This window comes from Phyllostomus discolor, chromosome 8 (genome assembly GCF_004126475.2).
Source record: "Phyllostomus discolor isolate MPI-MPIP mPhyDis1 chromosome 8, mPhyDis1.pri.v3, whole genome shotgun sequence".
Lineage (NCBI taxonomy): Eukaryota > Metazoa > Chordata > Mammalia > Chiroptera > Phyllostomidae > Phyllostomus > Phyllostomus discolor.
Genome location: NC_040910.2, coordinates 56,719,030 through 56,746,093, shown reverse-complemented (window position 1 = coordinate 56,746,093; position 27,064 = coordinate 56,719,030). Strand labels below are relative to the sequence as shown.

At 51.9% G+C, this 27,064-nt stretch overlaps 1 protein-coding gene across 1 annotated transcript; it reads left to right on the top strand.

The window, feature by feature from the left end:
* The first annotated feature begins 2,853 nt into the window (after window positions 1-2,853).
* Window positions 2,854-8,483, top strand: CCL25 (C-C motif chemokine ligand 25). Its single transcript, XM_036032737.1, has 5 exons — window positions 2,854-4,413; window positions 7,072-7,189; window positions 7,282-7,418; window positions 7,744-7,860; window positions 8,078-8,483. Exons 1-5 carry the CDS (start codon window positions 4,269-4,271, stop codon window positions 8,083-8,085), a joined length of 525 nt encoding a protein of 174 aa, XP_035888630.1. The 5' UTR covers window positions 2,854-4,268; the 3' UTR covers window positions 8,086-8,483.
* The last annotated feature ends 18,581 nt before the right edge of the window (window positions 8,484-27,064 follow it).

Sequence of the window (27,064 nt, the reverse complement as noted above, 5' to 3'; positions counted from 1 at the left end):
TCTCTCAGAAATAAGTAAAATCTTTAAAATAATAATAATAAAAATGTAATATAAGTAATGCAGTGATTAATAAATAATAATAATACAAAGATACACTGTTTGGTGTACTCACAACTGTAAACCTACTTTTGCCCACTCCTGTTTTGATAGATAGGGTTAAATAAAATACATAATTAAATTTAAAAAATGTTTAATACAGCACACAGTAGTATGTACCATGTATGTGGAATGAAGGAGTCAGACCTAAGCTTGGAATCTAGATTTTGCTTACTTGGTCAGGCAACTTCTCTGGGCTTCAGTTGATTGTTTTTTCCATATAAAACAGGAATAAATATTAACCCGCTAGGGTTATTGTTACTTCAAGCCACTCTCTTTAAAGGAATGCAGCTTGTCCCCAGCGTCTCCCTATCACTCAGGATAGAGGCAGTGACCCTAAGCTCACAACATCTTGCTTCATTTTTTGCTGCTTGTCTGCTCTGCACTGGGACCATCTTTCTTTAATTTTTTTCTCTTTTATGGATTCCAGAGAGAGGGGAAGGGAGGGAGAGAGAGAGAGGGAGAGGATCCTTGATGTGAGAGAGAAACATCAATCAATTGCCTCTCAGAAGAGCCCCAACTGGAGATCAAACCAGCAACCCAGGCTCGTGCCCTGACTGACCAGGAATCGAACCTGTGACCTTTCATTTTTAAGGATGATGCCCCACTAACTGAGCCAGGGCTAGGACCATCTGTCTTTTTCATTGCTTGACCCAGCACCCAGCCCAGTGCCTAGCATATGGAAAGTTCTTGATAGGTACTGAATAAATGAGATAACAAGTGCCCCAACACAGGCATCCAGTGAGAACCAGTGACATCCTTGTCATCTTTCATGTCTGGGACATGTCTGCTTCCTTACTGCCATCACCCCAGGGCTGGTATATAGGAGGCACCCAGGAAACCTATGTATAAGGGGTGAATGGAGCTTAGCAGCTTTGAAGAGGCTCTGAGAACTGGATGGGACCCTCTCCCCAGGTCCTACCAACCTCCCTCTCAAGCCACTCGTGCCCTAGCCCCCTCCTGGCCTGGCCCCTACAAATCCTGTAAGAGCAGGAAAAGTGCAAGAACTGAGGCCAAGGCCACAGCCAGTGCCAATAGCCTCAAGTCCTCTCACCCTGGCCATCAGTGTGGCTGCTCCCTGGAACACAGAAGTGGCTGAGTAGCCTGGGAAGGGAAGCTCCTCAAAGCTGGCCTTGCAGGAGGGACCAGGACCAAGTACATTGGGAATACAACAAAAGGAGTCACACAGGGACAATGTATAAACCAAGTCCCTGAAAGTCAGCACAGAGGCTGGCAAGGCATCCTTTTCTCCCCCTTCCTCCAGTTGCTTGGCAACCACTGTGCATCTGGACCAGAGCAAGAAGCAGCTGGGCATAAAGGGAGTCCAGGCCCAGCAGACAGGGCACCAGGCTCCCCAAGAGATGCATGCTGATGGAGAGGAGGGGATAGAAGGGCCCCTAGCTGCTTCTCTCAGAGGCCACCTGAGCTTATGGGACCTTGAGGCAACAGTGGTTCCGGAGAGCTGTAGGCAGCACCTAGGGTTGGGGGGATTGGACATACAAATGCAGCTGCATAGGGACCCTTACTTCAGCTGGTGGTACTTCCCTCATACTCTTTTTTTAAAAAAGGTTTTATTTATTTTATTATTAGAGAAAGGGGGAGGGAGCAAGAAAGAGAGGGAGAGAAGTATTGTTGCCTCTTGCAAGAACCCTGACCAGGTGCCCAATCTGCAACCCAGGTATGTGCCCTGATGAGGCATGGAACCCCAACCAGCTGAGCCATACCTGTCAGGACAGTCCCCCTGCATCTTTCCTGAGGACTCCTAGGCTTCTGCTCAATGGCCCTCCCCACTTAGGGAGAGGACTGTCCTCCCTTACAGTATTTAAGAAAAGTTGATTTTCCTGGCCAAAAATAGGAAAATGACTGAGTCTCCCTGACCATCCATCCATCTTCTCCTTTGTAAAGTGGGCCAACATTGAGCCCCTGCGAGCGTCCTCAAGAAGAGAAATCGAGTGAGCCATCACTCAGCCTGCAGAGGAACTCCCTGCAGAGGGAGAGAGTGTTGGTGTTCCCCTCAGAGCCCACCACCCACCCTGCTCGACAGCAGGGCCACCTGTGTGCGCTCAGTGGCTGCGCTTTCAACTGGGGACCTCCCAGGGAAGGGCGCGGCCCTGCTCACCCCAGCGCGCTGCAGCTGCCCTGCAGGCCCTGGGGTGCAGTCAGCCCCTGAGCGCGCTCAGCTCCAGGCTGGAGGCCTCCCCTAGCAGCCCCATTGTTAGGCCTGGTGACCAAGGGGCAGGAGGTGGCTTTTGTCCGCACAGCGGCGCTCATTTCACATGTGTGGAGAAGAGGGTCCCCTGCTGGAAACAGTTTATCCTGAAGGCCTCCAGCAGGATATCCTGGGCCGGGTTGCAGGCAGGGCCCCGCCGCCCTGAGCAACCACTCTCCTGCCCAGACACCTGGGTCTTCAGCCCAGCCCAGGAACGCGCCAGACCCTGTCTGTTCTGCGTTGGCAACTCAGCCACTGAGCCCTTTTGTTAAGGCTGCGGCAGGAACAAACCATGCGGGCCGCGGGGCGGGAAGGGGTACTCACTCGCAGGAGACCTGGGCTGAGTCTGGGCAGCTCCACGTCTTGGCCGCTACCCACCAGCGGGACTGGCGGGGACAGCGGGCCAGAGACTGATCCAGGTCGCCACGCCGCGTCCCCACGCTTGCAGCCACGCGAAGCCGCATCCCAGCCCGGCCTTGCCCACACAGGGGACAGACACAGCCACAGCCACAACCACAGCCACAGCCACAGCGGAAGCCCAGGGCCAAGCCCCAACCAGCCTCGACTCAGCCTAGGGCAGTGGTCTAGGAGCTCCGCACCACTGGCTCCTAGTGGAGCAGGAGAGATGAAGAAGGGGTACAGGCTGTTACAAATACCTGGATTGGTCTACAGCCAAGTGTGAGGGGAAACGAAGAGTTAAAAGCTGTCAGCTGTGAATTCTCTGCAGCGCTCCCTTGTCCTACCTCTGGCCTCCCTTCTGTTAGGGTTCTAGCTGGGCCATAGGACTAAGGAAAGAAGAAATGCCTACTAGGGGATTTCATTCCTGCTGATGTGGGTACGTCGGGCTCCCAACTGACTTTTCTTCCAAAACCAGAGCATTTCTTTGTTGTGTATAATAGTTTTATTGAGATTATTCTCAAGATAATATTAGGGAAAATTCACATGCATACATCGCACCATTGCAGGCAGACCATTCTGCAGTGTTTACTGCATTCTCAGAGTCAGTGGACCGTCACCACTATCTAATTTCAGAACAAAAACAAAATTGAAAGCAGCCACTCCTCATTCTCCCTCCTCTCAGCCCATCACAACTACTCTTTTCACTTTCTGTTTCTATAGACTTGACTGCTCTCAACACCAGGGCATTTCTGCGACATAAGTCACCTCATTGGTTGGAAAGAGAGAAAATCAGGGTGAAGCCAGGGTTCCAGGAGCACAGGTGGCTTGGGAGCAGGGAGCCCCAGTGAAGTCCCTCCCCTGGGCTCTAGGCAGCCTGAGGCCTGTACACAGGAGGCAGCCCAGGTGTCTGTCAGAAGAAGGAACAGGAGAAAGAGGAGAAAGGGCCCTTAGGGGAGAAAGCAGGATGCTGGCTGAGAGGCCTGGGATGGGGGAGGAAGGCGAGGGGAGTCGCAGGGTAGGTAGCCAGACTTCAAGTGACCTGGTCAAGGTCAAGGCTGGGCTGTCCTTCTGCATCCATCTTTTAGCCTTTTATTGCCAAGGGGGAGCCAGTCCACTGTCTATTCCACATCCAAGTAGTCAGTTGAGGGAGTCATTGTTTCTGGATTTGTGTCCTCTTGTCCCTAGTTTCCCCCAATTCCCTGCAGGTGTATCCTGACCTTAGTTAGAGGAGCTAGAAAGAGAAACAAGGAGAAGAGAGGAGGGTGGGGCAGGAGGGAGAAGCCTGGAGGTGGAGTGGGAGAGCAGGTAGGGAAAAGTAGGAGGGCGGGTTGTGGCAGGGCGGGGCTCCATCTATAAAGTGGGGAAGCCTGTGGGCTAGTGGGCATATGCTCCAGAGTCACCAGGGAGCCCACAGGCTTTGGTAAGTACTCTCCCCCGCTCCCAGCGCAACTGAGGCCAGCAGCTGGTCTCTCAGGAAAGAATTGTCCTCATCCTGTGCTGCCTGCCTCCCTTGCAGGGGCCCCTGGCTTGAGATGGGGGGTGTTCCCAGTGCCTGCTACTGTCTATGTGGGGTCCTCCTCTCCCTCCTACCTTCCCTGTTATCCCTCAAGGTTCAGGAGGGAGACCAGCTTGCACCATGAACCTGTGGCTCTTGGCCTGCCTGGTGACCTGCTTCGTGGGTACCTGGGCCCCTGCTGTCCAAGCACAAGGTACTGTCTTGGACCATACCTCCTCTCCCCGGGTTTCCCCTCTCTCATCCATGCTTCTGTGCACCCCCATTTGCTCATCCCCTCCACCAGAAGCCTGAGTTCCTCTCCACCTTTGAATTCTCTGACAGCTGCCCTGCCCCTAGGCATGCAGAAACTCCTGGTGTCTGTGCAGCTCAGTGGGGCTGCAGTATTCTTCTGGTGCCTCCACCACAGTCCACGGCCCAAGTCTTCCTTGCAGGGACTCCAGGCAGCCCAGGGAATGTGGGGAGGAGAGGGTGGCTCCCAGTGGTGGCCTAGCCCCTTACCACTAGGGATACACTGCAGCAACCTGAGCCTGCAAAGCCCCGGAGACTAGGAGGAATGGGTCCCATCCTGGCTTCCCCCAACCTGGGCTAACTATGTAGTCAGGCTGAGAGTCACTACTCAGCCTTTACGGGCCTCAGCTTCCTCATCTGCAAAGTGGGGCTCTGAATTCCCACTGCAGAGAGGGGCCATGAGGATCTGAGAGGCTGATACCTGCAAAACTCTTGGCCTAGTGCCTGCCTGAAACAACAATAATTACTATGATTATTATTAACAGCAAATCCCTTCCCTCCCCTCCCTAGATTAGGTACTTGAGGATTTTGATGACTACAAGCCAGTTCTGGGCATGCAGTGCCCCCAGGACAGGAGCCCTACTCCCAGTGAAGCAGCTGGCAAGGCAGTCAAGGTCCCACGGCCCCACCCCCTGCCCCACCCGCCCCTCACTAGGTCTGAGGACCTCTCCCTGTGACCCCTAGCAGACCTTAGTCTTTGCCCCACAAGGAGCTGGGCTCCGTTCCAATTGTCCTGCTATCATAGACCTATTCCAGCAGCCAGGCCAAGCCCTGGCCCTTTGACCGTGGGGGCAGAGTGGCCCCCAGCCTCAGGGACTTCCTGCCTGAAACTGGAGCCCAGCATCCATCTGACTGCACTGCCCCTTGCCCTCTGGGGCCCCTGGAGTCCTTCTCTTTCCTCCTCCCTTCCCCTGTGCACTCTGCCAGGACTCAGTCATGGTTCTTCCAGGGGTCAGCAAAGGAACTGAACCCAGAGGACCCTGAAGGCCTCTGCATGTCTCTTGCATCAGTTCATCCTCTGCTTCCAGACCCTTTGGCACCAGGACCTCCTCTGAGCACCTCTCCTGCAGGTCCCTGAGCCACCACCCCCGGCCCCCACCCCCCAACCAGCATAGATCAACTTCCCAGCCTCCCACTAGGCCAGGACTTTCCCAGTTGAAATCAGAAAGGTCAGCATTGCGCTACCTGTCACCACCAGGACCAATAATCAGAGACAGGGATTGAATCTTTATGGGCACTTTATTTAGATGGCTGGCAGTCTGAGAAGACAGTGGGTTACGTACCTTAACAGAATGTCTTCCATTTTATTTCAAGCCAGCCTTTTCTTTTTATAAGGAGGAAAAAGTGTAGGTAAGGGGTTTGGAATTCACAGGAAAAAATGTAGCTAAGGGATTTGGAACCCAGGAAAAACATTAATCAGATAAAAGCTGCAGTTGCCATTTCCCTAGTATCCTTTCATCCCTTGACGGGTGATTCTTTCCTCTTTTTTAAGATTTTACTTATTTATTTTTAGAGAGGGGAAGGGAGGGAGAAAGAGAGGGAGAGAAACATCGATATGTGGCCCTCTCTTGTGCACCCCCAACCAGGAACCTAGACCGCAACCCTGGCATGTGCCCCAGACTGGGAATTGAACCATCAACCCTTTGATTCGCAGGCTGACACTCAATCCACTGAGCCACACCAGCCAGTGCTTGATCAGTGATTCTTAATCTGTGCCCTGGGTCCTATGTCCTGAGCTGTGGGCTGGGCGTCTCTCCTGGAACACAATGGCTTAGATGCCATCTTGATTGCTTACAGTCCCCCCGGGGCACAAAGGTCAAATTGCTTGTGGTCTGCTGAAGTCAGCTTTGTACATGCTGACTCCATAAAATATTACTTCAAAACTAAAAGTGTCCAACTCTTGAGTCCCCTGTCACAGTGACTACACTGATCCAAGTCCTCTGTTTGGAACCCTTTGTCTAGATATCTAGCTCTGATATCTAGCTCTGAATAGGAACTCTACATGCTTTTGTTCAACCAAAGGGTAAATAAATGAACAGAGACCTGGTCTCTGGTCAGGTTACTCAGAGTGGTTACTCAGAATGGTCACTATGGTGGGGACAGAGAGGAGGAGGTAACTGAGATGGACGTGGGTGGGAGAAGGCCAGCCTGGAACAGGAGCCAGGACGTCAGGAGCAGTAGGCCAACCAGCCCGCTCACTTTAGGGGGAAGGACCCAGAGAAGAGTAGGGGCCTCTAGCCCTTTCTCAGGATACTGCACCTGTCCTCCTTGCAGGAGTGGAAATGGCTTTGGTTCCCCATTCATTTTGAGGTCCTGGGCCCTTTTCCCAGCCATGTCCTTCAGGCCCTCTCCAATTCCTGCCAGATGCCCCCATATCAAGGGCCAAAGGTGAGCCGCATGGCTTCCTTATCACCTGGGCTGTCCCTCGGCCTCCACAGGGCCTGGGACTGTCATGGTGTATTTGTGGGTGCCCACATTGGTGGCTGTGCCTGCACACCCAGTGCACAAGCAGCCACACGGGCACACATAGAAGAGTAAGCCTGGGGTGGCTGTGTGATTGCAGGTGACTTCGAGGATTGCTGCCTGGCTTACAACACCCCCGTTAGCCTGAGGGTGCTCAGGCGTGCCCAGAGTTACTGGTGCCTGGATGTGAGCAGGAGCTGTAACCTGCCTGCTGTTATGTGAGTGGAACAGTGGGGGCTGGGGTGGGCGGGAGCTCACATAACTTTGCTTCCTGCTTACACACTAAACTGGCACCCTCTTCCACCTGCAGATTCTACTTCCCTCACAGACAGCTCAATGTGTGTGGGAACCCACAGGCCAAGTGGGTACAAGATGGGATAAGGCTTCTGAATACTCGGAAGAAGGGCCCTCTAGAGCATCACCAAAGTACCCAGAAAGCCTCCCAACGTGAGTGAGATCCCAGCCCAGCATCTAGGGGCCTCTCCTCCCTGCTTCAGACTCCTGAGCCTCTCAACCCCCAAAGAGGAGATTGCAGTCCAGCATGCTGACAGCTACCCCTACCCCCACAGAAAGCCCATTGCTGGGACGTGGGAGACTGAATGAAAGAGCAGTTCTTTTAGTCAAAACACTTTCCATTGCTGGAGATGAAAAGCCAAATAAATGAAACACTCATGGGCTCAAACGACCAGCCAATGGCTCAGGCTTGGCTAGATCCAGGTGCTCAAAGGGATTGGGGACTCCCCTAACTACTTCTCTTCAATCTTTCTGACAGGCTGTCCCACTGTGGAAAAGTTGAGCCCTAAAACCTCCAGGCTTCCACTCTCTGCACGTAGAGGTCGCACCAGAAGCAGCAAGAAGAATGCCTTGCTCCCAGCACAGGCTAATCCAGGTAGGGACTCAGATCATGTGACCACCTCTGGGCTCACCACGATGAGGGCCCAAACTAGGTCAGGGGACTCATCTCTAGGATGAAGGAGGGCTGGTTTTCTGGACAGCTCCACAGGCTCACATGAGAGGGTCCTAGGTGTTCACAACTGACCCAGCCCAGGGGCCTCAGCTCCACCCCACTGCCCATCACCTGCTGTCCTCTCCAATACCTCCTGCAGGATCCTGAGCCCGAATATCTCCAGGATTAACCCACACGAGATGGGCTGGAGCTCTCTCCACTGTGACCATTGCCCTGCTGGCCCCCAGCTGCACTCCCCTCCAGGCCAGCTCTCAGCCCGTGCAGAGCCTGTACCGGTTCCCTCAGCCCTGCTGCCTCCTGCTCCTCGAGTGACTAGAAGGAGGGAGCTGACTTCATTTCAAACTCTTTGTGTTCTTCAGCAACCAGAAGCAGCTCTGGCCAATGATTCTGAGAGAGCATCATTGAAACACATCACCCTGATGTGTCTCCTATCCCAGGCTACATATGCCTGTGTCCCTCTGGGTCTTTGCAAAGCTCTTGTCGATCCATGGACAACACTCCTGAGCTGCTTTTGTTTTTTTAAATAAACATTTGGTGGGACATCATTTTTGTCTGTTGTGTGTTATTATGGGGTGCCAGTCCCAGCCTGTGCCGAATCCCATATGATCCCCTCTCGCTCCAGGAGACCAGAGCTCTGAAGGCCGAGCTCTGGACGTGCCAGATGCAGGCTTGTGTGCGGGTTCAGCTGGGGACCTTGAGCAAACCATTCACTCTCTTGCTGCCTCCTTCCTTGTTTATAAAGTGGGGGTCACAGGCTTGCTCTGCCCAGTTCCTGGGCTGCAGTGACTGCTAATGGATGAAGCCTCTGTGAGCTCTGATGGGGGCTCAGAAGCTCCTGATAAGGTGGGTGACCCAGACCCTGGCAAGGACAGAGCCCAGTGACTGTTCTGCTGGAGGAAGAAGGGCCACACTTTGGGGTCCAGATCACCACACAAACTTGATCCACCCAACTATGCCATTCTCAGGCAGCCTGGTTCTAGCATGACAGAGAGTGCTCTGAGCAAAAAGGAAATGCACCCTGTCAGAGGATTTGGGGTGGTTTGGAGACAGGGGCCAGACTTGGAGGAACCTGGGTCACATCCCAGCCCCACTGCACTATTGTGGGTGACACAGGTAGATTCTACAAACTCTCTAAGCCTCAGCTCCACCCCCACAAAGTGGGGCAATTACACTGCCTGCCTCATACTAGTGTGTGGGGACGAAACATGTACCTGAATGCAGTGTTCACACATGCACACTGACTATATGTTTACAGGATGAGAATCCCAGGTGTCATACTTGGTAGATCTGGCCCAACCTGGAGCCAGGCAGGATGGTGTAGTAGGTGATGGCAGAGAAGCCTGACTTTGAGCCCAGCTCTGCTACCTGAAACCTGGAGTCACCTTAATCAAGTTGCTGACCTCCCAGAGCCTCAGTTTTCCAGTCTGCAAAATGGGGGTGAGGATAACTGCCTCTTCCACAAAGAGGTAATAGTTCAAATAATTGGACACTACTTAGAATGGTGCCCAGCATGGGGGACGTGGCCTGGATAAGGGAGTCATTTTCATCAGTATTGGTGAGCCCATGAGAGCTCAGTTGGTGCCAAATGCACAGGCCTGAAGTTGGCAGAGCCTATCTGTGCACCATGTCCCCACTCCCAGCTGGAGGTGGTCTCCACCCACCTCACCTACAAGCTTTCTCCTTGGAGCCCTGTGCTGTAGCTCACCCTTCCCACAGCTTCTGCTATCCTGGGATCTCCAGTTCTCCATGTGGCTCTGCAGCAACTCCTTACTTTAAGAACATGTTAAGGGGGCAGATGTAACCCAAAATAACTTTATTGTTTCTCTACTTCTGATATAAAGTGTCCTTAGAACCTAGGGGGCAGGAACATGGCTGCATGTCACCAACACTGGCTGGGGCCCTCTGGGCCCTTCTGCTTGGAGGGATGAGCTCCATGCCCACCTCAGCCACTATTCCTCTGTCCCACTGACCTCTGGGGCTTGAGTCCTGGTACAATGCAGAAGTTTAGCCTGAGGGGACTAGACACAGTGAATCACAGAGCCCTGCTTGACCCCAGTGTTGGAGATGAAGGTGCAGGCTACAGCTTCCAGTTGTCTCTAGGAGAGAGGCTCGTCTTGTGAGGTCATAACATAGCATGTCACTCTTCCTGAGTTTCGGGGTTTCACTTGGTCAGCATTGCCACCAGGGATGGAACCCTAACAGTTCCAGAATCTCCCACCTCTGGAGAGGAGGACAGCATGGGGGGCAATGAGGCCTATCAAGACCCTGGTTTGTTACCAGCAGCTCCCTGTGGTATAGGGGACAGAGTTTCATCAGTTTCCCCCAAACCCCGTGGAATGAGGCAGGGGAGAGATACCTGTGGAAGGGGCCTGGAGCCAGGCTACAGTAGCTGCAGTCAAACCTTCAGCTGCAAGGCCTGGAGCCCTAGCCCCAACTGCCCCTCTAGATGGGTGCCACAGGGCCCTGCCACACTCACCATCTCCAGCTGGTAGGTTCCAGGCCCTGGCCTTCAGTGCCCCAGCTGCAGGGAGCTGAGGTCAAGGAAGTGATACATGTGGAAGAAACTTTGCTTATTGCCACAGGCAATGATGTAGCAGACCCAGCCTCCCAGACTCTGCAGTGCTGGCTGCAGCTCCAGGGTGTGCTCAGCCAGGCCTAGGCATGACAGGTTCAAGCCCAAGGTCAGCAGGGCCTCCAAATCAAGGCTCACCTAAGGAGAAAGACCAGGTAGATGATGGTTAGAGGCTAGTGGAACTGGAATTTGGTGGGGAGGGGGCCATGGAGTCACAGCCAAGAGAAGGTTTTAGCCAACCTCTAAAGAGGAAGAAAACACAGAGCACCCTCTGCTCTTGATTTCTGTCTAGCCCTCGATCCACAAAGCCAATAGTCAGCTTGGGCTATAGATGGATGGAATTGGAGCGTGGTTCTCAGGCGGAAAGTAAAGAAGGGGGGTAGGAGGCCAGTTTTACATGCTGACTCCAGACCCTTTGTCTCGGTGGAGAGATTTAGTGAGATCCCTGCCAGTCTGGGCAGAGAAAATTGAGGCTATGACCCCCCAGAGTCCTGGACAGGGAGTCAGTTAGACAGCATCAGGCCCCAGAGTCCTACAGCCACTCAAAGGTGTCCAGGCATGGATGGAATTATAACCAAGGGCCTTGCAGCAGAAGCCAGCCTCAAGTAGATGCCAGATCTGACACAGTGAGAGAGACACAAGATCCGGCTGGGCCAGAGAGAAGAGTTGCCAGATAGCTTTCCAGTTCCCAGAGGCCTGCTACACTTCCTGCATCTGGGCTCTTTGAGAGCCCTCTGTGTGCAGATGACAAACCTCCCTTTATCTGAGCTTCTGTGAGTGCGTTCCTGTTCCTGGCAGCCAGACAGGGCCCTAAATCAGCCAGCCACAATGGCAGGCTAACCAGGGCTGGGTGCCACATTCAATTCCACAGGAGGTTATCTGTATTTTCTTCTCCTTTGCTCTGAGCAGTGCTGTGTTTGTTTTGCCTAATTGATATGCTTCTGGGGTGTTTCACTGTTGCATTACAAATAAAAGCTATTCCTGTTTCCCAACCCCTCAGTTCTGGAGATTTTTCTGCCCTTCTCTCTATGTTGCACAGATATGTGCTCCTACTGACACCTACTGACGGTCTATGGGTATTGCAGGCAGAGCCACAACTATCCTAGTAGTCCAACCACACTCCACTCTGAGGACCAAGGGCTGGTGACAAGTGGCAAACCCAACACAGACAGTGTCCTACCCTTGAAAAGCAGAAAATTATGGTAATAATAGGATAGTATACACAGCCACTGCTTTTCCCAACAAGAGTTAAAGAAAACTAATGGGAAAAAAAGAAAGAAAAGTAATCCACTCATATTAAATATTTAATATTAAAAGCCTCTCAGACCCAACAACCCTATTCTGCTTCCACCTTCATTTCCCCCACAGCATTTGTCTTGTATCATATTCTATCATGTGTTATAAAATACATTTTACTTGTTTCTTATCTGTCTCTCTACTAGAGTATCAGCCACAGAGGGGCAAGGACTTCTGGGTTTTTTGTTCACTGTTGCTCCATTACTGTGCATATGTTCAGAAAAATCTTTGGAGTGAAGGAATTTGGTCCCAGATGTGGGCAGTGGCTTCTGTGGCTTTTGGGAAAGAACTTATAAAGGGATGGCCTCAGAGGGTAGTGACTGCAGAGGGGCCTGGGACACCTGGCCATGAAGATCAGGCTGCTGTGAAGAAAAAGCCATGTGGTCTAGCTGTGGAACCCCTGCTCTACCACCTTCAAGTTCTGCAACTTGAGCATGTGACCTAACCTCTCTGTGCCTCAGTTTCCTCTTTATACAATGGGGATAGTGGCATTGACTGTGCTTAATAAATGTGAAGCTTTCAGACCCTTTGAGGGATGATGGCAAGGTGGGCTAGCTGTGGCCTTGGGGACAAAATTGCTATCCTGCACAATGTAGAGTCAGGGACAGGGTTGAAGTGATCCCAGGGGACAGGGGAGGCAGAGCTACATATAGGTGCTCTTCTATACCTGAGAGTGAGGGGAGGACCCCTACAATTTCAACAGATGAGGTGGCTTCAGAGGGCCCAAGCATCAAAGGTGCAGGAAGGAGGTGCAGAGGTGGAGGGTCTTAGAGGGTGATGAACAAAAGGGCTAAGCTGGCTGCCATGGGCCCTACTGGTGCTAAATTCAGAAGAACTGAGGGAGGGTTTTGCTGGCCAAGAGGTGAGGAGTACAGATAGGATTAGGGGGCAAGCCATTTCTCCTGCATCCAAGTACCATGGAAGGGATCCTGGGGAGCATCAGAGCCTCGACAGAGTCTGTGTGGGAGGTACCTGATTCATTACCAGGAAGGAGGTGGGGAACCTGGAGAGTCTATTTCCCCCAGAGAGCATTGAGGAAACCCCAGGAGCTGAGGAAGTGTAGAAAGGCCCAGGCAGGCACCACAATTTGGGACAAGCTGGAACACAGAGCCCAGTGTTCCCACCTTCAGTGCATCCTCTGGCTGTCCCCACCACTGACTATGCCACCACACCCAGTGCATCCCCTGTGGTACCTGCTGGTCCCCATGCATATTGTGCTGTGTGGCTGGTCATGAGTGGGGAGACCCTTGATCTTGCATTAATAGCAGGCTTCAGCTGAGGGTGGCTCCTCCTCATCTGGAGTGTTCTGGGATCCGGGGCTGAAGCTCAGGCTGGAGACACAGTGCCTAAGCCAGTATGGAGGCAGGGGGAATGAGGCAGGCCTTTAGGGACAGGCTGGGGACCTCCAGCCACTCCCATAACCCATTTGTAGCCACGCTGCCCATGGGCACAAGTGCTGTCATGCAAATGTGCTAGTGTGTCTGTGCATGCACTATCCCAGGAGTGCTCATGCATTCTTGGCATCCCTGTGTGGAAGTGTGGACCTGCATATACACAGGATATATGAACATAACAAGCCTTCATGCACACTGGGGTGCTAATGTGTGCTTGCCACATGTATGTTGGATATATGAATACACAAAGGTGTCCAGGCATGTTGGCATGGGTGTGAGCCATCTGCATGCTCAAGTGTCATTAAGTAAGCGTGCATCTTTCCCAATGGACATGCAGCCATGCAGGAGTACCATGAGGACAATTCCACCACAATGGGTATGAGCTTGTATACATCAATAGGTGTCACTGGGGCTCTGGGCCCATTCTCTGCAATAGGCCCATATATGTGCAGACACTCCCAGGGTTTGAGGGTCTGTGTGCACCCCAGTCAAGCCCTTCACCCTTGCCCAGCCTGGAAGTAGCCTTGGGGGCAGCCACATAGGAAGCCGCCAAGGGTGTTGGAGCAGCTGTAGCTACAGGGTCCCCCCTGCGCTGCACAGTCATCCATGTCCTGGCAACTCCCCAGGGTCTGGTCAAAGTCAAAGCCAGAGGGACAAACACAGTGAAAGCTGCCCAGTGTGTTGTGGCAGGAGGCACTGCCGCAGGCTTCAGGCAACAGGACACATCCATTCTTGTCTGAAGGGGGGAGGGACAGAAGGGGCCAGCCTTTGAACCCCACAGAGCCCTCCACCAACAAGGCTCCCCCTCCACACACAGCAATTCTTTCAGAGGCCAAGGCCAATGTCAAAACTTCCTTCAGCCTCCCCATGAGCCCCAGTGCTGTAACTTTCTCTCAAAACATTTCTCAAAACTTCCCAGAAACCTTAAGTGGTCTAAAATAAGGCCTTTCCCCCTCAGCAGTCGTTGACGTGTGTGACCAGTCCATTCTTGGGTGGAAGAGGGTTGGGCACTGTAAGGTGTTGAGCAGCATCCCTGGCCCCCACCCACTCAATGTCAGAAGCACTCACTGCCTGGTTGTGACAACTACAAATGTCTCTAAGATACTTCAAAATGCACCCCAGGGGGCAAAACGGTCCCCAGTACCGTTTTGAGTACCACTGGCCTAATCAATCCCTGTTTCCTGTGAGACCAGCTGGAGGGCAGGGATGGAGTCTGTTTCTCCGTTCACGTCAGGTGCCAGGCAGGTCCTGGGCAAACCATGACTGAAGAAATAAGTAAGCATGAAGAGGAGCATACAGGCTAAGAACAAGGAATTGGCAGCGGTGGCGATGGTCGGACTGGTCCCCAGGGTCAGGCACCACAGGTCAGATGGAGGCCTACCATAAGGGGCAGGAGGGGGCACTGGAGAAAAAGCAGTGCTGGTAAGGTGGCAGGTGACAGGAGACCACTGTTTCACAGAGGCCACGAGCAGAGCATGTCCTGAAGAGACAGGCAGCAGGGCCCAGGGCACAGGAGGTGAAGAAGTTGCAGGAGGGCAGCTCTGTCAAGGGCCAAGAGTAAAATCTGGGAGGAAGGGACAGAGTTGGCAGGGACAGGCTGTCACTGGGAGGGCCTAGAGCAGCAAGGAAAACCTGCGATGGGGAAGACTGAGGGGAAGGCTAGCCCCTCAGGCCAAGAGCCTCTGCGACAGCTCTGGCAAAGATGGACCACTGGGCCATCCCTCCTATTGCCCAGCCTGTAGCACAGCCCTAATCAGTCACAGTGCTCTTCCCCAGGGATCACACACTTTCCCAGCAGAGCCCTCCAGGTCAGCACTCCCTAAGAAATGAACTTGAACTATGTCATGCTGGCTCTGCAGCCTGGATTTCCTGGCAGTAGGAAATGTGCTACCTTCCAGGCCAGCCCATCTGACCTGTAGGTAGCTGTGCTTGTCACAATATCCTCCAGGGAGGTGGTTCTCAGTCACCCACTCTAGACAGGGTCTGGTGAGGGCCCCGGCTGCTTGCCAGCCTCTGCCACTCACCAACACACTGGCTCCACTGGGATTGCGGGGTGAAACCCTGGGGGCAGCTGAAGTGGTAGCCCCCTGGCTCATCTGACAGCCATGCTGGCAGCAATGGGGCCCAGCACATTCGTTCATGTCTTTAAGACAGACAGGGACAGAGGGCTCACCCAAGGTCCTTCAGAACTACTCCCCAGGCCTGGATGCCACCTAAAGCCCAGCTCTGCCTTCACAGCTGCAGCCTGAGCTGCCCAGAGTGAAGCCCTGATAGCAGTCACAGCTGAAGCTGCTGGGAGTGTTGTGGCATTATCTGCAGAGGACAAAGAAGTGGCAGGGCCATCTGGTCATTAGGGGGAACATATCGGGCACCATGACACTGGGCCTACCACCTGATCAACCGTGTGGCTTCAGGCAAGTCACTTACCCTCTCTGTGCCTCCATTTCCCCCCTCTGTGAAATGAAATAAGATCCGCAACACTACCCACCTCACAGAATTGGCACACACATTTGAGATCACACACACACAGGACTTTGTAGGAACCTCATCTGTACCACTTGCAAAGCTGTGTGAGCTGGGGTAGCTGGAGTACTCTGCCTCAGTTTCCTTAGCTATAGCATGCAGATAATAATACCTGCCTCAAGAGGGCGGCATAAGCAGACATGGCTCACCTCTTCACACAACCAGATCAAAATTACAACTAAAATGTAAAACAACCATCACCCAGAACCGTCAAAAACCAAGCTGAATGAAGTCTGACAAATACAGAATTAAAGAAACCACATCCATTGAGACTGATAGGAGGTGCAGAGATGTGGAATAGGCTGGTCCCTCACCCATGTGTGGTGGATAAAAATTTGGGAGGGTTATCTCAGGAGTAAGCAGTCCTAGCCCCACACTAGGCCCCCCAGCCCAGGGTCCCAGTGCCAGGAAGATTAGTCCCCACAACTTCTGGTTGCAAAACCCAGCAGGGATTGAGTCAGTGTAAGAAACTTCTGGTGGCCCAAGCTGTTCCCCTTAAAGAACCTGCACATGGACTTACCTACTCAGACTTGCAGCCACCAGTGCCACGGTGGCAGCTTGAAGGGCACCAGTGGCATACAGGAAGGAACCAAAGTGTCTGACGTCAGGGTGGACAGAGGCCATTGTCCCTTTACTGAGCCCTCCTCCCGCAGACCCAGCAGGCTGGTGCTATATCTGAGACACTATCAACCTGGCCAACACTGTTTGACTCATCTTGGAGATCTCCAGAGACTCTGCCCCACCCAAATTATGGGACCACACAAACTGCTTTTCCATATGAATGAATGGCTGGTCTTGGCTCATGCTTCATAAACAAACAACAGCTGGCCTCAGTGAGCTCCAGGCCTAGCACTGGCAGCAGCCAGTTTAGTTTCATAGCTTGGCTTCATCTGGGAATCTCCCAGCCCGGGACAAGTAGCAACCATCTCAGATTGCTTTATATCTCAGGCAGGGTGGCCACAGGCAGAACACAGGTGGGGGGCTGACCTTGGTCTGCACCACCTAGGAAACCCCAGGGCCAGTGCACCCAGTGGATAGCTACAGACCATGCTGGAGCATCACCACCTTGCCCTGCACAGCTGGTCCTCCACAGAGGGTGGAGGTTGGTGGTGAGTGGTCACAGCCAATCCTTGCAGCTGGCTGGCCTGGGTAAATCCTTCCCATAGATCTGCCGACAACAACCAAGGCTCAGCTATGAGAGGGGGATGTACTCAGCATAAATGAAGGGCATACCTTGAACACCCAGCTTGGATGAGGGGGAGACTGTGCTGCTGGATCCTGTAGGACACCTGCTACATTAGGGCTATGCTACCAAGATGGAGTCATGGCAGCTCTACCTAATACATAGAAACAAACACAGGGAGGCTGCCAGAACGAGAAGATAAAGAAACATGGCCAACATGAAAGAACAGAGCAAAACTCCAGACAAAGAACTAAATAACATGGAAATAAACAATTTATCAGATGCAGAAGCCAAAACACTGTACAAGGATGCTCAAGGAACTTAGTGAGGACTTCAGCAGCATAAAAAAGATCCAGTCAGAAATGAAGGATTCACTAACTGAAATAAAGAACAGTTTACAGGGAAAAAACAGTAGAGTAGATGAAGCTGAGAATCAAGTCAATGATTTGGAGCATAAAGAAGCAAAAAACAACCAATCAGAACACCAAGAAAAAAAAAGAATCCAAAAAAATTAAGGTAGTATAAATAGCCTCTGAGACAACTTCAAACATAGCAACATTCGAGTCATAAGGGTGGCAGGAAGAGCAGAGAAAGAGCAAGAAATTGGAAATCTTTTGAAAAATAATGAAAGAAAACTTCCCGAATTTGGTGAAGGAAATAGAAATGCAAGTCCAGGAAGCACAGAGAGTCCCAATCAAGTTGGACCCAAAGAGGCACACACCAAGATACATCATAATTAAAATTCCAGAGGTTAAAGATAAAGAGAGAATGTTATAAGCAGCAAGAGAAAAGGAGACAGTTATCTACTAAGGAGTGCCCATAAAGCTATCGGCTGATTTCTCAAAAGAAACCTTACAGGCAAGAAGGGACTGGAAAGAAGTATTCCAAGTCATAAAAGGCAAGGACCTACATCCAAGATTGCTCTATCCAGCAAAGCTTTCATTTAGAATGGAAGGGCAGATAAAGTGCTTCTCAGATAAGGTGAAGTTAAAGGAGTTCATCATCACCAAGCCCTTATTATATGAAATGTTAAAAGGATTTATCTAAGAAAAAGAAGATAAAAAACATGTACAGTAAAATGACAGCAAACTCACAATTATTAACAACTACACTTAAAACAAAAACAAACTAAGCAAACAACTAGAACAGGAACAGAACCACAGAAATGAAGGTCACAGGGAGGGTTATCAACAGGGGAGTGGGAGCGGGAGAGAGGGAGAAAAAGTACAGAGAATAAGTAGCATAGATGGTAGGTAGAAAATAGACAGGGGGAGGGTAAGAATAGTATGGGAAATGCAGAAGCTAAAGAACTTATAAGTATGACACATGGACATGAACTAAAGGGGGGAATGTGGGTGGGAGGGGGTTGCAGGGTGGAGGAGAGTGAAGGGGGAAAATGGGACAACTGTAGTAACATAATCGATAAAATATATATATATTTAAAGATTTTATTTATTTTTTTTAGAGTTGGAAGGAAGGGACAGAGAGAGAGAGAGAGAGAGAGAGAGAGAGAGAGAGAGAGAGAGAGAGAGAGAGAGAGAGACATCAATGTGTGGTTGCTGGGCTTATGGCCTGCAACTCAGGTATGTATTCTGGCTGGGAATCGAACCTGCGACACTTTGGATCGCAGCTCGCGCTCAATCCACTGAGCTATGCCAGCCAGGGCAAAATATATTTTTTAAAAACAGAAAAAAATGTCTTGTTTAAGTCACTTGGGTTATGGTATTATGCAGCCCACGTTACCAGGCAACGTTGGTATGGTGGCAATGTGCATAGCCAGTAAACTGCATTTGAACTGGGGTTATAGGGAATGAACAATACATTTCAGGGTGGGAAATCCCAGTTTTGGCTTCTCTGAGTACGGAGATTGTTGATACCAGGTGCATGTCTTTGGGGACTTGGGATCTTTTGCGGGTGCAAGAGGCACTGGGGACATGGGGCTTCTAAGCCACAGTGGCTCTTGCAGCTGTGCGTGGGCTCATCCCTCACATCTGAGCTGTCACTTGAGAGGCCAGAGAGACTAGCCCTGGGTTCCCACCAGGATCTTGCCAGAGAGATGAATCCAGTGCCACCTGCAGTTTCTCCCCTTGCATTAAGCCAACTGAACCAAGAGTCAGGGTGGCCTATTGTGGTCATGAGAGTGTGATCTTTTAATTCAGTCATCAGTAAACTGGGGCTCCACAGGACAAATCTGGCCCACCGCCTCTTCGTGTAAATAAAGTTTTATTGGCATACAGTCATGCCCATTAACTTATGACATATTATCTATGGCTGCTTTTGAGCTACAATGTCTGAGTTGAATAATTACAACAGGGACTGTATGGACCATAGAATTGACAATATCCACTAACAAGTCCTTTATAGATAATGTTTGCCAACCCCTGACCTAGTTAGTCTAAGACCACCCACCATGAGTGTGGGCTCTGCAGGTGTTCGTCATGAATGATCTGGAGCCTTCGGTCCGTGGTAAGCATGCAGTGGAGAGCCTGGCTGAGAATTGAAACTCTATTGTAGAGAGAGAAGTCCTGTGTGAGCTTGTTGTACTTCAGGCACACATGGGACGTGTGTATGCTGGTGCACAGGCTTGTGTGTATACGCACATATGAATGCCACGTAAAGGGCGTTCATCTTAGGAGGCAGGGAAAATAACTTTACTGTGCAGAAAAAGAAAAATGCATGTCATCTCAAGGCCTGGAACACTGTTGCCCCAATGTGCACACAGCCTACTCCTTTGCCTCCTTTCTTTGCTTAAATGTCCCCTTTCGATGATGCTTCTCCTGATCCTTCTTTGAAAAATTGCAGCCTTGAACATGCTATAGTATAAGTTACTATTATGTTCCTCTCCAGTCTAATTCCCTGCCAGCTGGGACCACCCATGATGACAGCCAGCTTGAGCCTGTGTCCATTTCTGTACCCTCAGGGATCAGAACAGGACTAAGCACTGCTTCTGCAAAGGGCCAGATAGAAAATATGTTTTCAGCTCTGCCATTGGAGCACAGAGACAGCCACAGACAATATGTAATGAACAGGCATGTGTGCCAATAGAACTTCATTAACAGAAGCAAGCAGGAGCCAGGCTTGACCTAGGGGCTAGAGTCTGCTACCTCTGGTCTCAGGCACTTCCTGGTACACAGTAGATGCTCAGCAGGTGTTGGCTGAGTGGATCAGTAGGAGCCTGAATGGAGCCACCCTTGGCTGGGCATGGCCTTCCTGGGCAGTCTGGCTCTCCTAGGCCACAGATGCCAAGATACGATGGGAGTGACAGGTGCCCTTGTAGCTTTGCAGTCTGAACCAATTTCCCCTATGGACCCTGGGAACCCCTGGACTTTCAGGAGCACCCTGGGGAGGGCCTAGGAGAGACACCTAGCAGGGGTTGGCCAGGTGCCAAGGGCCAAGGTCCCTGAGGGTGGGCCTCCTGAGTCCTAGGAGGTTCTAGACACCACCAAGTTGTGAACACTGACAAAGCAAGGACTCCCTTCTGATGACTTCTGCGCCCCTGATGTCCAGTACACACTCGGCACTTGTTTTTCATTCAGTGAACAAATAAGTGAAGGCCAGAGTCATGCGCCAGCTGCTGCCTGAGGGGTGAAAGGACTCACCAAAGCAGGCCTGGTGGTGCTGGGTGAAGCCTGAGGGACAGCAGCAAATGAAGGTACCAATGGTGTTGATACAGAAGAACTTGCAGTTGTGCTGCCTGGAAGTGCACTCATCCAGATCTGTGGCACAGATGGTCCCAGCAGACTCAGGGCAGGGCCTGGCTAAGGTGGGTGGGCAGTGGGGGGCTTTCCAGGGGAAAGACCCTAGAGATGGTGCCTGATGCCATGCAGCAGGGAGGACGAGATGGCAGAGGATGTGCCCAGGGGGGCAGGAACGAGCCCCACAGGGCAAGAGGGGAAGGGAAGGAGGGACGTCACCTCTACAGGTCCTGCTGTCCTCCTCCAGCAGGTACCCGAGGGGGAAGGCACACAGGAAGCTGCCCTTCATGTTTCTGTAGACGAAGGCACATGGTGTGGGGGCCTGGCTACACTCATCCACATCTAGAGGGGACAGCAGCACTCAGGGGATCAAACAAATATTCCTGAGGGCTGCAGGGCTGGGCCCACCTTCCCAGACCTGAGCCATCTGGGACTGGACACACTTGGCTTTGTGGGCTACGCAGTCTCCATCCCAGTTGCTCAAGTCCACCTTTGTGGCAGAAGAGCAGCAGCGGAAGGAAGGAAACAAACAGGCCTGGCCGAGTGCCACTAAAACCGTTTGAACAAAAACACTCAAAGGGCTGGATTCACTCTTGGGCTGGCATTTGCTGGCCCCTGACTTAGATGAACACTTGCTCTACAAGGTAACTGAAAATCAGAGGATGTACAAAGTGACAGGAGGAACATGACCCAAATAAGGTCAGGATAAAGAGCAGGATTTGTGGATTTTTTTTCCATTTTTTTAAAAATATATTTTATTGATTATGCTATTACAGTTTTCCCATTTCCCCCCTTCATTCCCCTCCACCCTGTACACCCTCTCCCACCCATATCCCCCCTTTAGTCATGTCCATGTGTCATACTTGTAAGTTCTTTAGCTTCTACATTTCCCATACTATTCTTACCCTTCCCCTATCTATTTTCAACCTACAATCTATGCTACTTATTCTCTGTACCTTTTCCCCTTCTCTCCTCCTCCCACTCCCCTGTTGCTAACCCTCCATGTGATCTCCATTTCTGTGGTTCTGTTCCTGTTCTAGTTGTTTGCTTAGTTTCTTTTGGTTTTGCTTTAGGTGTGGTTGTTAATAATTGTGAGTTTGCTGTCCTTTTACTATACATGTTTTTTTTTATCTTCTTTTCTTAGATAAGTCTCTTTAACATTTCATAAAATAAGGGCTTGGTGATGATGAACTCCTTTAACTTGACCTTATCTGAGAAGCACTTTATCTGCCCTTCCATTCTAAATGAAAGCTTTGCTGGATAGAGTAATCTGGGATATAGGTCCTTGTCTTTCATGACTTGGAATGTTTCTTTCCAGCCCCTTCTTGCCTGTAAGGTCTCTTTTGAGAAATCAGCTGACAGTCTAATGGGAACTCCTTTGTAGGTTACTGTCCCCTTATCTCTTTCTGCTTCTAGGATTCTCTCCTTCATTTTTACCTTGGCTAATGTAATTATGATGTGCCTTGGTGTGTTTCTTCTTGGGTTCAACTTCTTTGGGGCTCTCTGAGCTTCCTGGATTTCCTGGATGCCTATTTCCTTTGCCAGAGTGGGGAAGTTCTCCTTTATTATTTGTTCAAATACATGTTCAATCTGTTGCTTTTCCTCTTCCCCTTCTGGTACCCCTATAATTCGGATGTTGGAATGTTTAAAGATGTCCTGGAGGTTCCTAAGCTTCTCCTCATTTTTTTGAATTTTTATTTCTCTATTCTTTCCTGTTTGGTTATTTTTTTCTTCCTTCTGGTCCACTCTATTGTTTTGAGTCCCAGTTTCCTTCCCATCACTATTGGTTCTCTGTGCATCTTCCTTCATCTCTTTTATGGTAACCTGCACTTTTTCATCTAATTTGCGCCCAAAATCAAACAATTCTGTGAGCTTCCTTATCACCAGTGTTTTGAACTGGGCATCTGATAGATTGGCTATCTCTTGGTTGCTCAAAAGGATGAGCCCTGGGGCATTGACCTGTTCTTCTGTTTGAGACATGTCTCTCTCTCTTTTTTTTGGGGGGGGGGGTCTAGTCGTTCCTGTTATGGTGAGGGACGGAGCCTTAAGTGTTCACGGGCCTGGGCCCCCCAGTCGCTAGATTGTGACATTGTATGTGGGGGCAGGAGGGAACAATGGTGGTAGCTCTGTTCTCCTGGGACCTCAGTTCCTTCCCTGGGATCCTGGGTTGCACGCTCTGCCCTGGTCCACAATCGCCGCCTCACTGGGTCTGCCAGCTGCCGCTTGCGTACTCGGGGTCCACCCACTGTGACCGACCTTGTGTGCCCTGGATGCCTTACACACTCCCGGTTGCCTTATGTGCCCAGTTCTCCCTGTTCTCTGCACGCCGCGCCCCGCGCCCTGCGCCCTGTGCCCAGCTGCTCCTCTCTGACCCTCCTACCAGTCTGGATGAACAGGTCTACTTCAACTTCTTGGCTATCCGACTTCCATTCAGATAAATTCTCTGTCAGTTCTGGGTGTTATTCTGTCTCTAAATTGTTGTTGTTCTAATCTTGGTTGTGCGTGGAGGCACAGTGTGTCCACTTATGCCTCCATCTTGCTGGAAGTCTCTATTTGTGGATATTTTTGACTTTGTGATCCATATGGTCTCTGCCGCTTCTGGTCTTGGTTTTCTCACAGAAGTGTGGGCCAGGTGTTGTGTGGAGGGCATGGCTGGGTCAGCAGGTGTGGGTCAGGGCTCACGGAGGCAGGCTGTGGCAGTAGCATCTGGCGTGTACCCAGATTTACAGTGGCAATGGGAGGAGCCAAGGCTGTTGATGCACTCATGGTGGAGACACAGGTGAGAGAGCATGCAGCACTTGTCCACATCTGGGGATAAGCAGGGCTAGGCTGGGCTCGAGATTCATGCCTCTTCCCTCTGCCCACCAGCCCTCTCCCTGGAGGCCAGGCCAGCCTCCATCTCCTCTCCCTGCACCCATGCACCACAGCTCAGGCTGAGGGTCACACCTCCATCAGAACTGGACACCAAGAACACCCTGGGGGTGACACCTGCCCCATGTATGTAGCAGCACAGACTATGACACATCACTGCTGCATACCAGTCACACATGCAGATACTTGTGCAGTCACAAGTACACACACTCAAGGGGCTCCTCTGCTTCCCAGACACACCCTTGCAAAGGCACTTCTTTCTCTGTCCCCAATGTCCCTGCTGCTCACCTGTCACCCTCACAAACATGCACACCTACCCTCATAGACACTCACATGAATCTAAGTCACATGACTGGCTCACTGCTTCTCCTTCACCTTCTGGGGTGCGCTACTCACCCAGCTCACACATACAGAACACACCAGCTCCTGCCTTCATTAGTGCACATGCACACTCGCTAACCAGCTTATGCACAAGAAGAACATATCCCAACTCACACTTTCATATGCTCAGTAGCACATAGACACACTCTCATCATCCAGCTTGCACGCACAGGGAATGCACCCCAGCTCCCATGCTCACTAGCACACAGATGAGAGCTCACTGAAACACTTGCACACACTGGGAACACGCACCAGTCTATATGCTTTCACATGCTCATTTACAAACCTACACACAAAAGAACACACATTGCCTCACATACTTGCTTAGCCATCACCCAAGTTCATGCACACACATACACGGAGCCAGGAATGGGTTCTGGTTCACACACACCTGCCAGCACAGGCACACACGCACAGACTCACTCACTCCAGCACCCACTGGAGCATGGATGCACAACCATGAATGAACTCTCACCCACCTTGACCCTCGGTTGTATAGCCTGAGCCATAGGGACACAGCTTCCTGTGAGCAGGGGTGCCGGGCAGGGGGCAGAGCTCACAGAGGGGCCCCCAGGTGAGGCTGCTCCCACAGCAGCACTTGACCCTGGTGACCACCTCACTGCCACCTGATGGGGCCTGGCACAGGGTTTGTAGCACCTTGGAAAAGCAGGGCTGGCCCTCGCTGGATGTCTGCAGGGAATGAGTGGGGATGGTGGATGGGAGAAATGTGCCATCAGGGCCCACCTCCACGTGGCACCCAGGGGCACTGAGAGTCTACACATGGCGCCCCAGATGCCTCCAAGACTGTGCATGTGCATGGGGTACATTCTTCCAAGCCGTCATTCCCAGCACTGTTAGCACCCCCTCCAGGCTGATGCTGGGTCTGGAGCTGTGGCAGAAGCTATAGACCCACCCAAAAATTAGACAGCTACCCCTGGGCTGCAGACACTATGCCGCTCTCTGAAGGTCAAAGGCAGCATCCTTCCCGCTAAGGAGAGGTCTAAGAGTCGAGGGGCAGCAGAGAGTCCAGGGAACACTGGGAAGGAGGCAAGAGGTGGCTTGACAGACAAGGGGATGCAGCAAAAGGGTGATACCAGAGACACTTGGGAAATGCAGAGGATAGGCCGGAGAGTGGACATCAGGGAAGGGAAAGAAGGACACAGATTCCTCTAGAGGGTTGGCTTGGGGTCTGGGTGGGTGCTGGGGCATTGCCAAGATGGGCTTGGGGGCACAGAGGCTGGGCCTGTTTTGGGGTGTGTCTGGGGTGGGTGTTGGAGACGGGGTTCCTGAAGACAGCTGAACACACACGTCTGGTCTGAAGCTCTGGGGTGGAGGCTGTGCTGAGGGGGAGAAGAGGGTGTAGATGGCAAGGCTGTGTGGGAGCAGGGATAGCCAAGTTGCAAGGACAGGTGGTACAAGTGTGTTATCTGCTAGGTCACCACCAGGAAGTGATGAACTGGGGTCGGGGGTGGTTCCTGAATGCGACAGGTGGGGCCGGGGGATAAGCTGCTATTCCAGGGTATTTGGTTGAAGGGACAAAGGGAACATGTGCAGATATGTGTGTTCAGATAAACTCAGCACACCCCTGTGTGACCCGCTGGGAAGCTCCCAAGGTGGAAGGGACAGGCGCTGGTGGTCTGTGGCGGATACCGGCCAGCAGTATCCATCTCTGCTGTGGATGCTCGTCGAAACATGAGAACAACATACACAGAGACAACCAGGTCCTGTGGAGAAATAGGGACAGAACGGAGAGTGCCCTTTTTAGTGGAGAGTGCCCCATAGCCATTCCCAAGCAGATTTTTATTAAGAATACAGACTTAGTTTGTGGATTCAGTCTGGCAAAAAAGATCAAAAGAAGTAGGTGACTTACAAAGGTGCAGACAGAACCCCCGCTGGAATTCTAGACAGAACTTGGAGTTTTAACATATGGCTCAAAGGGCTAGTTTTGGTTTCCTGTCTGTGCCTTCAAATTCTAATCTGATAACATCCTCCAGCAAACAGATCTCACAGGATCTTGCATATTCTATGTCCCAGGCCTGATTACCCTGGGGTCCACCGTTTCTGGTCTGGACTGCACCACCCCTGCTATTTCCGTAGGCCTGAGTTGGGCAGAGGAGCCAAAGGCAGCTGGGAGACTTGGGTTTCTCACTTCTAAGAACAAGGACTCAGGCTTTGACAAAGCCAAGGGGGCAGGGGTTGATGTCCATCACCCCTTCATTTTCACAGGCCCAAGTCTCTTCCCAGAGGCTTCCTTATGATCATGCCTGTCTTAGATAATTCCCTCCATGGGAAATCTTACCTGTCATTGGCTAACTGATCAAGCTTAGGAGGTCAGGCATAGAACAGGCAGCGCTCATGCCAGGGAAATAAGTTTTGTCTCCTTAGTGGCTCCTGGTCCGGAAGTCTCTCACTCAGCCTAAGTCACAGGGGGTTACAGCTTCCTGAGACCAGGCAGGGCGGTCCCCAACTGTGGTTGCATCCCTGGCTTGAGCCTGGCCATACTCACCGTGGCACTGGGTGAGGGCAGTGCTGGGCTGGACGCCCTCATTACAGTCACATCAAAAACTGCCGGCAGTGTTGACACAGAGGCCATTGGTGCAGAGGCTGTGCTAGGCCCAGCATTCTTCTTCATCTGAGATGGGAGGGATGAGGCTGACTGGCAGGAGGCCCCAAGCCAGCCTCCCCCGACATGCAGTGTCTGCCCGCCCACCCTCCTCCTCTTGCTCCTCCTTTCCCCTCCATGGTGCTCCCTGCACCCCCAAGCACCTCCATACCTATGCAGACTTCCCTGGAGCCAGGCTGGGGTCGAGTGCCTGGGGGGCAGACACAGGTGAAGGTGCCAATGAGGTTCTCGCACAGCATGCCCCGGGCATGGCAGTCGTGCCAGCTGTCCGCACACTCATCCACATCAGCAGGTGACCAGGAATGAATGGCAACCAAAGTCAGGTGCCCCATGGTCTGGTCCCAGTTGTGGGGCCTGAATGCCAGCCCCTAGGTGGCCGTGGGGGGCGGGGCAGAGCGAGGACCCTGCAGCACTGCCAGACTGCTGTCGCTCCTCCGCTTGGCCTAGGCCACAGGGAAGCTGAGGGGTCAGGCCTGTCCCGAACACCCACATACCTGCCCTCACCAGGGTCTGTGAATCTGTCTGGTCCCTGGAACTCTGACCCCGAAGTCTTCCTGGAGGGGCCAGGTCGCAAACCAGAGTTTTTCA

Bases quoted from the DNA above. Each gene is read 5' to 3' on its own strand.
- CCL25 (XM_036032737.1), top strand. From the start codon at position 4,269: ATGTGGGGTCCTCCTCTCCCTCCTACCTTCCCTGTTATCCCTCAAGGT. The intron at 7,190-7,281 runs GTGAGTGGAACA...TTCCACCTGCAG, and splicing joins TGTAACCTGCCTGCTGTTAT to ATTCTACTTCCCTCACAGAC. The intron at 7,419-7,743 runs GTGAGTGAGATC...TCTTTCTGACAG, and splicing joins TACCCAGAAAGCCTCCCAAC to GCTGTCCCACTGTGGAAAAG.